General features: G+C 42.4%; 2 protein-coding genes across 6 annotated transcripts in view; one reads left to right on the top strand and one right to left on the bottom strand.

Annotated features, from left to right (window-relative positions):
* map3k10 (mitogen-activated protein kinase kinase kinase 10) overlaps window positions 1-3,187 on the bottom strand; it is a 33,005-nt gene extending 29,818 nt beyond the window's left edge. Inside the window, exons 1-2 of one of the 3 annotated variants that reach the window (XM_046389201.1) lie at window positions 1,712-3,187; window positions 156-1,611 (exon numbers count right to left, since the gene is read on the bottom strand). In XM_046389201.1, coding sequence (XP_046245157.1) covers window positions 156-1,158 — 1,003 coding nt within the window. In that variant the 5' untranslated portion in view covers window positions 1,159-1,611; window positions 1,712-3,187. Of the gene's footprint in view, window positions 1-155 lie in introns of all 3 variants that reach the window. The other 2 variants (XM_046389202.1, XM_046389204.1) reach the window with 2 other exon arrangements.
* A 2,169-nt stretch (window positions 3,188-5,356) lies between these two features.
* The window catches only part of sipa1l3 (signal-induced proliferation-associated 1 like 3), a 64,992-nt gene continuing 54,192 nt past the window's right edge, over window positions 5,357-16,156 (top strand). For 2 of the 3 annotated variants that reach the window (XM_046389194.1, XM_046389192.1), the window contains exon 1: window positions 5,357-5,553. The gene's annotated coding sequence lies outside the window, so the exon portion shown is untranslated. Of the gene's footprint in view, window positions 5,559-16,156 lie in introns of all 3 variants that reach the window. The other variant, XM_046389193.1, reaches the window with a different exon arrangement.

The raw sequence follows: 16,156 nt of genomic DNA, 5'->3' as shown, positions 1-16,156 counted from the left end.
CTGTGTTTTGTGCTTGTTGCTTACTTGTTTGTCAATTAACCTCCCTAAACAACTCTCCTCTTCAGTACTCATGTTGACACCAGTCTTATAAAAGTGTATAAATCAGATTATTTAATTTGCTTATTTACACAATCTGACTTGTTTTCAGTACTCACTGTTGCTGGACTTGAGGTCTCTGTGGATGATAGGTACGAATGCCTGGTTGTGCAGGTAGTCCATCCCTGTGGCAATCTGGACCGCCCAGTTCACCAGAACCTTTGGAGGAACCTTCTTTCCAGCAAGTGCTCGGTTTAGAGCCCCCCCTCTGGCGTACTCCATCACCAAGCACAGGTTGGGCTCCCGCAGGCAGACCCCGCGGAGAGCAATTATGTTGGGATGCCGAAGCATCCAGAAGAGTCTGGCCTCCTGCCTGACGTTCTCTGCTGTGGCACTAATATCCTCATCGGGGTCTTGCCTTGCGGCCTTTACCGCTACTTCTTCATTCCGCCATATTCCTTTGTAAACTTTTCCAAACCCACCAGCTCCAATCACCTCCTCCAGATAAAGTTCTGAGAAGTCTATCTCCAAGGGGCATTCACCCACCCCGCCTGCCACAAGCCCTCCAGCGGTCAGCTGCTGGTAGTTGGCAGTGTCCCCCTTTGTGACGTAGTTGCTCGGAAAGATACCCACCTTGTCCTGGATCTTGCCTGTCCACCAACCCTCATCCCCAGACACTTTGGAGTCTTTGGAAAGAACCTCAAGAAGGTCTCCACGCCGCAGAGTTAACTCCTCATCTGCTGTGGCCTCATAGTCGAACACTGCTGTCCAGTAGGGGTTGGGGTTGTTGGCCCCACAGCAGTGACCAGGGTGGGAGTCTGGAGAGCCGGAGGAGGAGATGGTGGAGGAGTTCCAGCTGCTACCATTCTCCACCTGCACCACTGGGGCTGGAAACATTGGTGGTGGTGGGGTCATATTCGGGGGAATGGAAGAGGAAGAGGTAGTAGAAGAGGGGGGCCCGGGCGGGATGAGGCAAGGCGGAGGCGGGGAGCAGCAGCCCCCACAGCTAGTGCAGGACGGGGGGACTGCTGTGCCGCTCACTTTGCCATATGGGTTCATGGCAGCCTGACTGCTGTTTGACGCTGTAGGTCTGCCCTCTGTCAACTCATGCACAAAATCCATACGGGGCCCATTGACAGAGACGAGGTGTCCTCGACCACCAGTGGGGAGGGATCAAAAGATCAGAGAGCTGAAACTGCTCTCCCCCATCACCACATCTCGCCGTTGAAACTGTGCCAAATCCTGTCACTGGTTGCTGCTGAGTTGTTGCTATGCAGTGTGTGAGTAACATATATTCCCAAAGGCAAGTTCATTCAGGGACAATGTACACCAGGTCAAACGATGAAACCCAGGAGAGCACATCAATGTGCATAGCCCCCCTTCCCCCTCCCCCCCAAAAAACAACACAATCGTGTCTTTTACAAGCTGCCACAGATTCTCACAGGAGACAAGAATATGTGTTTATCTGAGAAACAGCAGGTCTGATGAAATCCTTTGAGTCTTGAGTCTTGAGTCTGAGTGAGTTGTGAAATTAAATCCAGACATTATTTCTCTCACTGCTCTCTCAATTGCTGCCTACAATTAATAAAACAGTCACATATTAATAACAATTTCCTACACTGCAGTTACATTAAGAGTTTAGCAAAATGACAAAAACCAAAATCAAGAGACTCACGATTTATGATGTTGAATCTTTTGCTCTAATAAATACATAATCTCTTCTGTAGTTAATTGAGAAGTAGTGTCTAGCAGCCACAGAGACACTCAGGGGTAATAACCAAACCACAACTGATAATTTTTTTTACTTTTTAGGCTGCCAATAAAAACCGCAGTCTGTATTTGAGCTGAATAAAATCCTCCGAGCAGGGGTCCTTATTATTTCTCATCCAGCCCAGTGTAGATGCACCTCCCCCGCCAGCCATCTCCATGAACATGGGCTGTTTTCTCTACTATAAGCTACTGTGTTTGGAAATATCCGCGGTGGCGGATATTCGTCCTACATCCCGACAAGCCGGTCCAGCCTAAATCCTACATGCATGGCCACTGGTGAGCCGGTTCAACGTCCCTGAATAGCCTTTATCAAAAAGCCCCCGTCCATTTTAAGACAGGTGCGGAATTACATAAACAAGCCGACGGCTGGGCTGCAGGTATTCAATACACAACTGTAAAGTGGCACCACGTTCAGCATCCAGCCAAGTCTGGACACAACAAACCCGCCTCCGTCTCTGTGCAGCGGCCTCGTTCAGTCGCCTCTGCCGGGCTACATGTGTGACGGTGACGAGTCCTTGGTTAGAAAAGAAACTCTTCTTCACTGGAGACAGTAAAGGGATGCCAGCATTTCTCATTATCCTGCACGCGCGGTAGTTTCAGATCATCGGTCAATAGTCTTGTTAAATGTCCAAGACTTCTTTTCGAAAAGACGACCATCACACAGTGGCAACAACGTGGAAAATGTTATCAGCGAAGGTTTGCGTTAAGGCATCGTAGCATTACACTATTTCTGATCCAACTGGAAGAAACGAAATAAGGCGATGAAGACATCCACTCCGGCTCCATATTTCCGTCAATCAATAGATCGACACGTCCTAACAATAACAATAATCTAATTATTATTAATAATAATAATAAAGATGATGGTGATGATGATGTAGCTATAAATTATTCGCGCTGTAGGTAACCAGTCCAGGCATGCGTCTTCCGCCCCAGCACTTTTATTTTAATACGTAAATAATTAGCGTTTACTGTAACCAAACCTGGACGCTGAGGGCAGCAACATCCACCGACATCGTCGCATGGGCGTGTGGTTGCATCCGAGTAAGTGGAACCACCATCCAGGTCAGTAACCCAATTTGTCGACAAATGAAGACGCTCCCAGGGGTGCCTGTTGGCTCGGCTCAGCCAGCTGTCCGAAGGCCCATCGTACTCAAACAGGCTTTATCTCCAAAAAACGACGCGACATTTCGAGCGCCGAGCTGTCAGTCTACGGGCTGACTTTGCATCCAAATACACCGGGGTGCCGTTCACGTACGCACGGACAGACGCTTCCTCTGTCACTGATCTACAAAACACAGGGATGGTTGAGGCATGCGCGCTGTCTACGTGCTTTCGCCCATCGCATGTGAGCAGATCAGATAGCAGCTCCCTTTGTAGACCGGAGAGGAGGACACTACAATCTGTTGGAACGAGACTCGTCTGTGCTTGTGGTGCGGGGGGTATTGCATTGTGGGTAATGTAGTTCCAGGTGGATCTCCTGCTGACCTACATCAGTCTAGCAGCTCATGCGACTAAATAATTACCAATATTGCAATCATAAGGGACAGATAAGTGTCATCAAGACTTAGTTAATTTATTCTACACTGCAGTGCATTGACCTGTTGCATGTAATGCAATGAGTCTGGAAAATGTTGCTACTTGATTTCTCCCCTACATAGTCAGGGGGTCAAAGATCGGGTTAATTATTAATATTGATTTTACTCAAGGCTACTTTGAGACAGTCTGAAGCTCATGCAATGTAAGAGTCCATTGTTCTTAAATGAAACAATTTTTTATTAACACACTGTGAAGTGAGGAAGAATAATATCATGACATTGTGTTAGATTGGAGTTGTGCTAAGAAGAAAAAAGACATGGTTGAGAGTTCTGTGGACATTGATGTCACATGTGACGATGTTATTTTATCTAAAAAATAATAAGAATGTGTCAAAATTTCATTACATTTCAGTCTACAGTCAATCAATGTCTTATTCAAACGATAAACCGCTGTAGTATTCACGCATCAATTTCTAAGCTGCACTGACCCCTGGCGCCTAATGAGTGAAACACAAAGTATTTAGTGGTGGTTCAGTATCCTGCACTTTCTCAGAATGTAACGTAAAGTATACCTAATCAAGAACAGCACTAGTTCAATTTTAATGTGCTTTTACTTTACTTGAGTACTTTGGTTTTAAGCTACATTTTATCTGTACTACATTTCGGAGGGTAATATTGTACTTTTTGCTGCATGACATTTATCTGACAGCTTAATTACTTGTTACTTTTCAGTTTAAATCTGAACACAAAGAGTTCCTAAAGTGATAAATTAAGGACTGAACTGCCAAATAGTAACAAATATAAAGTATAATAATTAAAATTAGGTCCACCTCAAACCAGCTACAACAGTCAAGAAATATAACATTTCAGCCAATCTGTTGCCTAATGAGGGCTTTAACTTTTCATACCTGAAGTGCTTTTTGTTTCTGATACTTTTATACTTAATTACGTCAAAGTTTTAATGCTGGACTTTCCTTTGTAACAGAGTATGTTTACAGTGTGATATTGCTACTTTTACCAAAGTAAAATATCTAAATACTCATTTCACCACTGAAAATATGGGTGTCATTTGAGCCATAATAGCTCTTTTCATCCAATCAGGACACAAGGTTTCAACTGTGTCTTGCCTTCTTTTCCCATAGTTGTTTTTGTTTGTTGATCGGAGAAATCCCTTCCTCCAAGCAATCAGCATTTCCTGCATCTTCTTACTGTTAAATCTCACAGTTCAGTGCTGCTCAGGGTTTCTGAGTACAAAGAGCTGAGGTGAAAGTCAGTGCTGTGACTCTCTGTTGTGAGACATTCCTTCTAACCACTGGATCTCCCTGCTCAGCAGCTGCCAGATGAACAGGTCATACATTTTGATCTGGTATTAGGGATGATCAGAAGAATTTTTCTGGCTGCTCCTTTGTCAAATATAAACACAGAGCAGGCAAATTGGCAGGAAATATGCTTAATAAAATATATCACTGCAAAAAGTCAGTTGCGGTGTCCTTGTTTCAGATCCTCCACCTGCATCTTGCAATTTCACAGATGGCAAGATGTCTCTTTAATTGAAGTGCAACTTTAATAACGCAATAGAGACAGACTGAAAAGGTAGGAATGTGTATCGTTTTGTCAATACCGAATCCGTCCAGTGTGTAACCTGCCTTTTGCCCATTGTCAGTTGAGATAGGCTCCAGCTCCCCTCGACCCTCGGATAAGCGGTGATAGATAATGGATGGATGGATGGATGGATGGATGGACAAAACTGACAAATCAGTGGACTGACTGTGTTTAACAACCACAAGGTTGTGCTATTGACTAATATGTGGGCGATGTATGATCAAAATTTGATAATGCAGCATAACAAATACAAATAATGCTTTCGAGTGTTATTAACATTTGTGTCAGATTTCTTTTTCCTGTGCTTTAAATATTCAGCGTAAAATTCACGTCACATTTATGGTCTTCAAAACTATGTGTGTGTCCACGGTCCCAGTAGCAGTCTCCTACCTCCCTGTGCGTTACTATCGCTAGGTTGCGCCAACCGGAGTTGCGCAGGCGCAGTGAGTGTGCGGGCGCAGCTTCGCCGTGGTTTCGGTTGAGCATTCTTGGAAACGTCTTGCTCGGTGAACAGGCAGTCGACTGTCGGCCAACGACTGTTTCCACAATGTCTGGAGAATTATTTTAACGGAATAGGAGCCGAGCGGAAACACCGGAGCAGCGTTAGGTAAGGTGTGTGCTCTTTGGGTTTTCCCTGAACAGCTTTAGTTGAACAGTGCGGGCTATTCAAAAGCGCTGAAAAGTGACGAGTGAACTAAACGTTAGCGAGCAAGGCAAACAGAGGGGCAGCCAAGCCGACCAACTTCAGTCAATGTAAGGAGCAGGGTCTTTACTACGGCTCAGCCGTTAGTCTCAGTTCTGCCTAAAAGAGTTTACACCGGCTCAGTGCTTCACTTTGACCTCCGGCCATTCACCAGAGTATATATGTACCCATGATTATGCCGCTAACCGCAAAAATGTATTAAAATTTTCTACAACCTTCCTGATCATTAGGGTTCCAGTGCGCATGCGCTTAGTGCTGTGTAGACTTCGGATTTGTAGTTTTTCGTACCTGAGTTAATCGCAGTTGTGAGGGCCAAGAGAAAACGGTAAGACTACAAGTTCCAGACAATGGGAGCTTTGTTTGGGAGCGGAGCTAGCCAGCCAGTTAGCCCGAACGAGCTTTGAATTTCGAGTAGTTATGCTGCAAATCGGAAGTTGCCTTGGCTAGAGGCTTGTTTCAGAATGAGCTGCGTGAAAAATGTTTGTGCCGTGCGTTTTCACAGACAGGAGTGTTATGTTTTTACAGGATTGCTACAGTAGTTGGTAAATGGTAAATAGGTTAAACAACATGGTTTAGATGTGGTCTTAAAAGGAGATTTGATCGTGCTAGGACATGCATACTCTATTCAGCTGTCAAAAGACTTGTGCACAGTACGCAGGATTTAGGTGCGGGTAGATCTATCTATCTATCTATATATATGTGTCTGTGTGTGTGTGTGTATTTGTGCAGTCGAGTGTGTATACTGAGTAGGGAGGTGATGATGTCTCGGCATATCGTCTCCCTTTCATAGAGATCCCCCGTGTTGCTGCCGTATTCCCCAGCCCTCAGGAAATGACACGTCGAGTATCAGGATGATGGATCTGTCGTGCAAGAGCAGCAGAGCATGGCAGCGCTGCACATATTCTGAGCATCATTTACTCCGGTTTCCTCCCATGTGGAACTAATGGAATAATTATTAGTAGGGAAAATCTGAGAATGACGTTTAAATGCCTTGCTCTGGTTATCCTTCTGCTCACCCGGCTGTAACCGCACAGGTGTCCACTGTTTGCTGTATCCTGGGGAAGCCTGCATTTCATCTTCAGTTTGATAGGGAATAATATTTGTTTACATCAACTGTTGGTGTTTAACAATAAATGACGTGCTTCTTTATGTTGTAAACCCAGTTCCCTTTCCTAGGCTGTGTGCCAGATTGCAAAAAATCAACTACAACTATACACATCAGCGATAAAATGATGTTCATATTTTCCATTAATCTTTTTCAAAATTTAGCAGACTTAATATTTATGGCCAGTGAACTTATAAGTCTGTGTCACTCCAGTATTTTAGCTGGAAATCCTATACTTGTTACACTAAATAAGTCAGATCTGTCTTTTTTAATGATACTTGGATCAAGCATGTTGTTTCTGTGAGACTTCAGAGTCTAAAACAATCTGTGGGCACAGAGCTGCCATGTTTGTTCAGAGCTTTCACTGTTGTACTTCATAGACACACTTAGTATATATGTTACTTCCCTGTCTTCTTCTTTAATCCCCCACCTGTCTGACAAAGCAGAATTCCCATTAAATGATTGTTGGGGGAAAAACTGCAGTGCATGTAGTTCAGCATGACTTATTACACCAGTGAGTGCAGCTGCATGTCCCTAAAACAACAGGAGTTTACAATGAGCTTGATAAAGTTGCAGTTAGGGCTGTGATATACATACAGAATCTTACAATGCAATGATTAAGTTATAATGTTATAGTTTAGCTTTTTAATCCACCACTGTCTGGGCCGTTTTACCGTGGGGTTTGATGCTGCTTTAGTTATGGTACTATGACACTTTTGTACTTGTAATAGTTAAACTGACAAAGTTAAAACTGTCACTATAATTTTTTGGATTCTCATTCTCATTTTTTGGATTCTCATTCTTAAAGTTCTGGTGTTAACATTGCATGAAAGAGATCGGGTCACCTAACTCATTTTAAGTTGATGCAAGATGTCTTTAAAATCACTTTCCTAACCTTCTTGCTGCCAAGAACAAAAGTTAAAACTCTAAGGTTTATGTAATATTTATTAACCCTTGGTTTTGATTGGAAAAATTTGTCGCCCTGAAACTAGTTTAAAAAAGGATGCATTTCGAAATCCAATTTCTGTTGTAAAACTACGACATCTAGAACTGGGGATGTTTTAAGAGTATGTAAGTTCATACTTTTTTGGATTTTGTCCAGAATATTTTTGCTGCCAACACAATTTTGGAAAGTCCTGCCAAGTCCATAATATCTGTACAAGCATGTTTGCTTTGGTATTTTTACAACAATATCATATTATCCCTGCTAATCTACACTCATTCAAAACTCTGGACCCATATCACATAGTTGTAAAGCACCTCCAGCAGTTGGCTTGTACTTGGCTCCACCGGGTACCAGATAACAGTTGCTCAGTCTGTGAGTTTGAGGATCATCTTATATTTTGTGCTACTACTTATTCTGGTGTTTCATTGCAAGCAGCTGCGAGAACAAAGCATCCTGTCTTCAAAGAGAGTCAAATGCGGGCCACCTGAGTTATTTCGCCTTTAAACATTGCGTTGAATCACCGTGTCCCATCTTGGCACAGGTGACTCACCAGTTGTTTATTTCTCCCAGTTCCTGTTCATTTTGAAGAACTCACCCAGGCACGTAGTCAGTGGTCATCTGTTGGGTGAAAAGTACATTTTTCTAACAGGATCTTTTGTGAAGTTTTGAAGGCAGTGAACCTGTTGTTTTGGCACCGGTGCTGGTTGAAATTCTACTTCCTCATGGTGACACCTTGGCAGCCCTCCCACTATTTGTAAATTTAGAAGAAAAAGCCTCTTGCCAAGTTTCTATTTAATCTTGGAGCCGTCTTAATTAAATACAGGTTAATAGAAATGAACACTTGCGTGTTCTCCCAGTGTGTAGAAGAATACACACACACACACACACACCAGCACCAGCACCTCACCTCAAACAACGCCTATCACAATCATTGGGTGTATCCTGATCTCCTTAGGCTACCTTATACCAGTTGGTCGATGTCAGGATACACAGTGAAGTGTGTGTTTTGAGGTGGCTGGACATGTAGCACAGCCTCAACTTAAGTTCATAGTCTACTGCAGGCTGTTAATGTTAATTTCTTACTGAAGGACATTTCACACTGCTCTGTCTGTTTATTGCTGCCCCGTGCTGTTGGTTTATACGCCTTTTAAACCAACACTCCGACGCAAGTTCAACTAATGTCGGTGGTTAATCTGAGTGGGTCACCACACGTCATTACACCTGGCATCAGAGCCACCTCCCATCTGGGGCTGAGGGCAGATGGGACATAAATTGACTGCGGTGAATCCAATTGGGCTCACAGTTTATTTAGATGCAGCCTTTTTTTAAAAAAATAATTTTTAAAATTCACTTTAAAAAAGTAATTAATCAAGCAGGGACCTCCCCCACCCCCAAAAATGTCTTTACTGGTATCTACAATAATGAAATGAACATTGAACAATAAATTGCATTAGAACATCTGAAAACATAAAAACAAAACTGGAAAAAAATAACATTGAATCATATTAAAAATAAGATTATAATTCAACTTGGAATGAAGTCACTGTACAGTAATATATAAAGAGTCCATTATATAGAATTAATAACATTCATGAAAGTAAAATTTGTTGATATTTGAACAACTTGTGTTACAAGAAGGAAAGAGAGAGACAGTAAGAAAGCAGAAACCGAGAGCACGTTGTGTGGGTGAGAGCCAGCATGGATGCGGAGGGAAACTGAAAATGAAAATTTTATTGGATAATTATGTAATGTAGTGTAGTTCTATGTAATTCTGTGGTTGAACTGTGATGTGTATGCCACTAGCATGGTAGACTGGAGTCTGTGTGACCAGTGATGTCCTCAAATAACTGTAAAATAAATAAAATACCTGAACGTGTAACTGGTATGTTAGAGGGCAGTAAAAATTTTAAAACAACTCCTCCAGACTCACCAAACACTATTTATTCCAACCCTTCCCTACTATGTACATTCACCTATGCGTTGCTGTGCGATGCTGTGTGTGATGCTTGTGTAAACCTCATGAATAAAAATATCAGCCGCAACTATGACAGCATTTTTTTGTAAATGGATCAAACAGAGGTTGAATGTGCGCTCAGTAGACTTGCAACATACACATGTATTAGTCAGAGTGCAGCTGTACAGTTTAAGATGAAATAGCATTAGACCACCTACAGTATTGCAAGGCACTCTCTTTGATGTATTAGCCTCCCTCGAGGGTCTTATCCATAAATTGATGGAGATGACAGTGTCGAGAGGTCAGAGATTTACAGAAAGAGAAGCACACCATGTTTCTTGAAATGAGTCTCTGTTTTATGGCCTACTGTGCAGCCATAAAACATTTGCTAGGCAGGCAGTTGATCTGTCAAGCCTGCCTCCTCTTTTTCCTTTTCTCACTCCCCCAGAGGTCAAATTCCCTCAAGGTGTTGTTTACCAATCTGTGTCTCCGTCTCAGGGAAGAGGATGAATCACACAGTGCTGCATATAAATGTCCAAAATGTGCCTGCGTTTTGCTGGTTTTCTATCTTTTACAGGGGTTGGGGTCTTCTCAGTTTGGACAAAAGACAGAGTAGATCTTCCAGGCGTAATATAGGCTCTGTCCCAGGCTACATCTTTCCTCTCCTGACTCCTCTCTCTGCTGGGTATGTTTGACTGGGGTAAATATAGCCTGTTGGTTTTAGCTCGAGGATAAACACAGATGTTGCGGAGGCCTTCTTTGCCACAGGTTGCCCTGCGTCCTCCCCCTGGTCAGTGTTGGCAGCAGAGGGAGAGAGTGAGAGGGACTGCCACTCCATCCAACCACAACACGCTTAAACAGGACTATTGGATGTAACGCTCAGCTTTTGACAGTGTTATAGGGGATGTATATATGTGCTGCAAAACATTTAGACAGCCCGACAAAGTGCTGTGCATTAAGAGTGATTTACGCAGGTCCAATTTAAAGTGGAGACCACTCCAAAGATTTACAGATGTATGTCCACTTGAGAGGGAGCTTGTTCTTAGCTCAAATACTTGGATCTGTGTTTATTGAAATAGTGGAGAACTTGAAGATTTTCACAGACAAAACTGTAATAAAACCAGACCTTATTGTTTGGGATATTTCTCAACTCTCACACTGAATCCAGGCCCACGAGGGATAGGAATTTCTGCGATAACTGGCTGTGGGTCTGTTTAGTCCCTGAGCACTAGTGAATGTGCTCGTTTCCATAACATTAAGAGCTCTTATCTCTCCCCCCTTTATAATGTTTCTCTCTAGCCTATTTGCCTCTTTCAGAAGGCACTGATGATGTTAAATGGTATTTCAGTGGTGTAAGAGACTGCTGATGATAGCAGCACAAATCTTGCATTCGATCTCTGGGGAACAGGCTTTGTTCTAGAGACTTCCAAAGCATTCACAGACACAACCATTAATATGAATTGTCATGCAGCTGAGAGGGGCACCAGCCACCTTTCACTCTGTAATGTCTTCATTTCCTTTTTTCTTCCAACATTTTGTGTCTTGTGTCCTGGGAGTTGAGTTTGTCTGCTGCTTTTAAGGGGAAAAGTGTGTTGTTACACCTGCTTCATATCTGTCTCTAACTTAAGCTTCACACAGAGTTGACAGGTTGTGTGTGTGTCCTCAAAGAGCTCTGTTATGCACCAACATAGCAGAAATGTTCTGTAAAGGGGAAATCCTGCATGATGGGATAGAGAAACAGCTGATTCCATCCCCATCTGTTTTCCAGGCCTTTGGACGAGTAAATTAACTTTGTGTGACCCACATACATAAGAGCTTGACCATCATACACCCGTCAAGTCATAAGCCCACTTGCTATCAATTTTAGACTGGATATCTTTGGGGTTTTCGACTGTCAGTTGGACAAAACAAGACATTTAATAACATCACCTTGGGCTTAGAGAAATTGCAATGGGCTTTTATTTTTTACTTCTTTTTGGCATTTTACAGACCAAACAATTGCCAGATTAATTTTATAATAATTATTAGTTGCAGCCCTAATATGTGTAACCATATAGTGACTGCAGCTAATGATTATTTCATTTTCAAGTAACCCAATTGTTCATTTAGACTATTAAAGAGAGATCTTTTTACAAGAAATTTCAAGGCAAGTATTAGTGCTTATACGTGGAATATAATGAGGGGATTTATGATATTGCTGATCAAAAATGTTAATGTGAATGAGGAGGTTTAAAAGCCCTTCATCTCAGTCAGTGGCCTGAATCATTAGATCAACAAAAGATTGTAATGACCCAGCCCATTTTGTCTGAACAATGAGTCAGTTCTTTGTCGTTAAAGATGTGTGCATGACCACATTTTTGTTTCTTTCTGTGGAGCAATGAAAGCATCGATGTAGCCCCCAGACACCTCATGTGAAATTCCATCTGTATTTTATTTGGACAGTTTGCTGGCCTCTTTGCTCCTTCTGGCCCTCCGTGCTGCCTGTTGGAGGTCAAGCTGTCGGACAGGAAGTGAGTATGTGCTGAGGAGGATGCGAGTGTGTGGTAGAAATGAGTGTTGCTATGAATCAGACAATAGGCCTCGGGGAGTTGCACTGCAGAGATCAGTCACTAAGACGAATGACCAGTTCACAGGACGTGAGTTAAAGCAGCCTTTTAAAGCTTAAAAAAATGTTAACACAATTTATCTCTGTCATTCATTTTTGGAATAGTTTAGTATAGCTCACCTCAGTCATTGCCTCCAATTACTGTTGGGGGGACAAGGGTGTAACAGCAAACACCATCAGGAAAGATGTAGACAGATTTACATGCCCCTCCCCTCAGGATGTTTTGCTTTTTGTGACCTGCATGTCCTTTTTGAAACGCAGATAGCTAAGCACACACTTCCTCATTTATGTGTGTGGTCTGGGTGGGAATGGGTGAATTTTAAAGATGTTTTTAGGTGTTTTTTCTTCTGTCTCATTCTAAGATGTTTCAGGGAACGCCATCAAAAGCTAGTGTCTCTTTCTTTTCACTGTTCTCTTTGGTATGTGTTCAGAAAGGCATGCATACATATATATGGTCTGTCCCACCCTCTTCATAGCTCAGTTCTCAGGCTATGACTTCTGACTGTGGTGCCATTGTTTTAATGCTAATTGAGTATAGCATGTGGTCATTCCATGAATGCCTCTTGGTCCAGTTTTCATGGTACTGTATCAAAATGCGCATTTCTTTCTTTCTCATTTCCAAATCAGATTTGATACTGGGATGGAGGCTATTTAGTGGGCTATTTCCTCACAAGTTCATTTGGTCTACTCTGCACAGAGGAGGACATGGTATGCTAATGTCTTTATGCTGTCACTGAGGCAGTGCAAATAATACTTTATTATACTAGTACTCAGCTGTTTGGGAAGGAGCTTTATTTAAAAAATCTTGCTGAGTATGTCCTGTGATCAATTTGTTATTAGATAACCAAGTTCACTGCTTCTCAAAAAACAGACAGGATGGGGGTGTGTGTTGCTTCAGGTAAGGTGAGAAGATGAAATATGATCCAGTAGGGCTGGTTTGAATTATAGATTGCGAATTTAAAGGCTTAAAGACCAAAACACTGCTCAGTGCTGAATGATACTGTTAGGTAGGATTTTACAACTCTGGAAAGTTGGTTTATTCTCCTTCGCAATGGTCCTGAGGTGAAGAGTAGAATTACATAATTCCTGTTACAAAGTAATATACCAGGAATCTACATATTTAGCCATAATAGCCAACGCATGACATTACTGGATGATGTTTCAACATTTGTGCCAGTTTCTATGTTTTTTGCCAGATGCCTTTTCCATATCACTCTGCTGTTGCCTCATAGAAATGAACAAATGGGCTATTTTTTTGTCCTGCAGTGCTATCGTTTTTTTGAACATTGCCTTGATCTTCACTTATATTTAAAATAAGGCTGATTCAAACAGCAGTGCAACTGCTTTTCAGCAAGTTTATAAAACAAAGACTTACATGTAGCAGGCTGTAGGAAAATTACAAGAAAAGCAAGAATAATGCAGTGATATCGGGGCAAAAACTATTGCAAATAAACTCTCTCTCTCTCGTCTGGTTGTTTCTGGCTCACTTGATGATACTCCGTTTTTTCCAACATATGAAAAACATCTTCACATTAAGTCACATTAGGTCTTTGTCACATTATGGACATCCTGGTCTTTAGTGTACCATACCAAGACAATATACCTCTGATTACATTGACTGAATTTTTATAGAATACATCTTGGGATCAATCCAATATTTAGTCACACTAGGCAGTTATAAGGAGCAGACATCTGTAGTAGATCCAACCATGGTCACATCTTTAAGCAGTACAAAAGCATTTCACATATTTTGTATGAGGGGAACATCTGGGAGGTAAGACTGAGAGGGAAATTAAAGCGTTGATCCTACTGCTCCATTACCCTCTAAATAAAGGTCCTGTTCATCCAGCACAATACACATAGATCTTTTGTAGACCTTTTTTCCTGCTGAGTCTGGGTGCAGACGTTTCATGCGCTATTACATGTGAGAACTTGTATGCCTTCCAGTGCTGTTTATTTAAGTGCTTGATAAAATTAGTAATATTGTAATTAACTCTGCTGATGCCACCCTTTGAAACACTTGTGTTATAAGTGTCTCTGACGTTTTTAGCCCTTAATTTGAGGTAATTCAGCATACTTGGCTGCCGCCCAGTTTCTTCATAATCGTGCACTGCACTGCTGTAAGTGATGGGTAACACTTGTTTTTGGTAAATACTCTTTTATCCCATTGAGAAGCATCAGTTATCACTGTAATTATTTGTTGTAGCCTCAGACAGTGGTACAAACTGCTGTCTTCCCCACCAATGTATGAGTATCTCTGCGCGTCTGTGTGTGTGTGTGTTTGTGTTTTTGTTGAGTGTGTGCAGGAGTGACAGTGTTGTTAACAGTCTCTGAGGAGTAGTCCAAAGAGCAGTGGAGGGGGTGAAGGAAGCGACAGAAGTTTGGGTGTTTCTGCACACAACAGTAGAGCCTGTTATCATCGTGGGAGAGGAGGAGACGGATGAGCTGATAACTTAGCAGGGGGAGAAATGGCTTGGCAGGGGAGGAGGGATAGGAGGACAGACATAGGAAGAGGCTAAAAGGGAGGCCTGTTGCAAGAAGAAAGCCAGCCCATGTGCTTCCTTCTCCTCTTTCACCTCCTTGATATGCCCTCCCTTTTCTTTCCCTGCTTTAACCATGACCTCTATAGCAGAGCTCTGATTAGATATCTGTGTGGCTTAATGTGTTGGCGAGACTCTACCTGAGAATAATAATTGTAATCAAAAGACAAAAAAAGATAGAACGAAACACAGTGGAAGTGAGTGACAATTAAAAAAAAAAAAGAGCATGGATACAATATCCCCCTAGAGAGAGGCGAGCACCTTGGAGAGGGAGCGAGTGTGTGAAAATGCAGAGCCTGTTGTGTGGTTGTCTCTGGAGAGGGTGGGTATGTGGAGCGGATCTCCTCTTACTGTGATGAGAACAATTTAAGAGACGCAACACTACATAGAGAGAGACAGAAGGCAGTGGACATTTTGTCTCTCTGCTGCAGCTACCAGGTGACTCCTTGTTTGTGTACCGAAGGTCACTGGTATCGCCCCACCCCCGAATGAAACTTGCTTGATCCGCTTTTGTCACCCAAAGGTGCTCAAACACCCACAATGACTGACCCCTGCTCTGTCACAGACGACCTCTCTGCATGCAACTCATGTCAATGCTGTCAGCAGCAACACCTCAGCACGCACACGGCAGCGTCCATTAGACACATGTCTGCCATACAACTGCTGGGAGAACACCCCCATAACCACCACCACCCACACACACACACACACACACACTCTCACTCACTCACTCATACACATTCACACAGACTCTCTCTCTTTCTACCTCTCTCTCACCCTCACATGCACAGTTGTCTACAGAGGTTGTGTTTTTCTAGTTGTACCCACGTCTGAATTTGACAGGAATGTTCGTAGCTCAGTGGGGAACCGCTACCCGTTGGGGATTTTTCCTCACTTCACAATTTATCGACGAGTTGTTCATCATTTAGAGAAATAGGGTCATTTGTTCTCTTGCAAAAAGTTATACTAGAAGATCAACACCATTCTTATGATTTTACGTTGAATATGAACCTGGAACTAGCGTGTACTTAGCTTAACATAAAGACCGGTTGCGGGTGGAAACAGTATGCCTGTCTCTGTCTGAGGTTAAGAAATTCAACCTACCCTAACCTCTAAAGCATGTTTCATCTTGTTTCTTTCATCTGTACTGGCTTTACTGGGTGTTATGTACTGGAGTATTAATTTTAATGGATGCAATGATTTACCTGAGCCTGGCTTTCAGTTTCTCCTTGATTCCAATCCTTATGCTAAAATAATCTAATCTAACTTCTAGCATACACACAAAGTTATATTGTAGTTATACAATAGTTAAAGTTAAACTCTCCTCCTCCCCACACTCCAATTCTTTTTTCTCTTG

This window comes from Scatophagus argus, chromosome 5, assembly GCF_020382885.2.
Source record: "Scatophagus argus isolate fScaArg1 chromosome 5, fScaArg1.pri, whole genome shotgun sequence".
NCBI classification, from domain to species: domain Eukaryota; kingdom Metazoa; phylum Chordata; class Actinopteri; family Scatophagidae; genus Scatophagus; species Scatophagus argus.
Note: the sequence above shows the minus strand (reverse complement) of the source record. Positions and strands in the feature narration are given on the sequence as shown.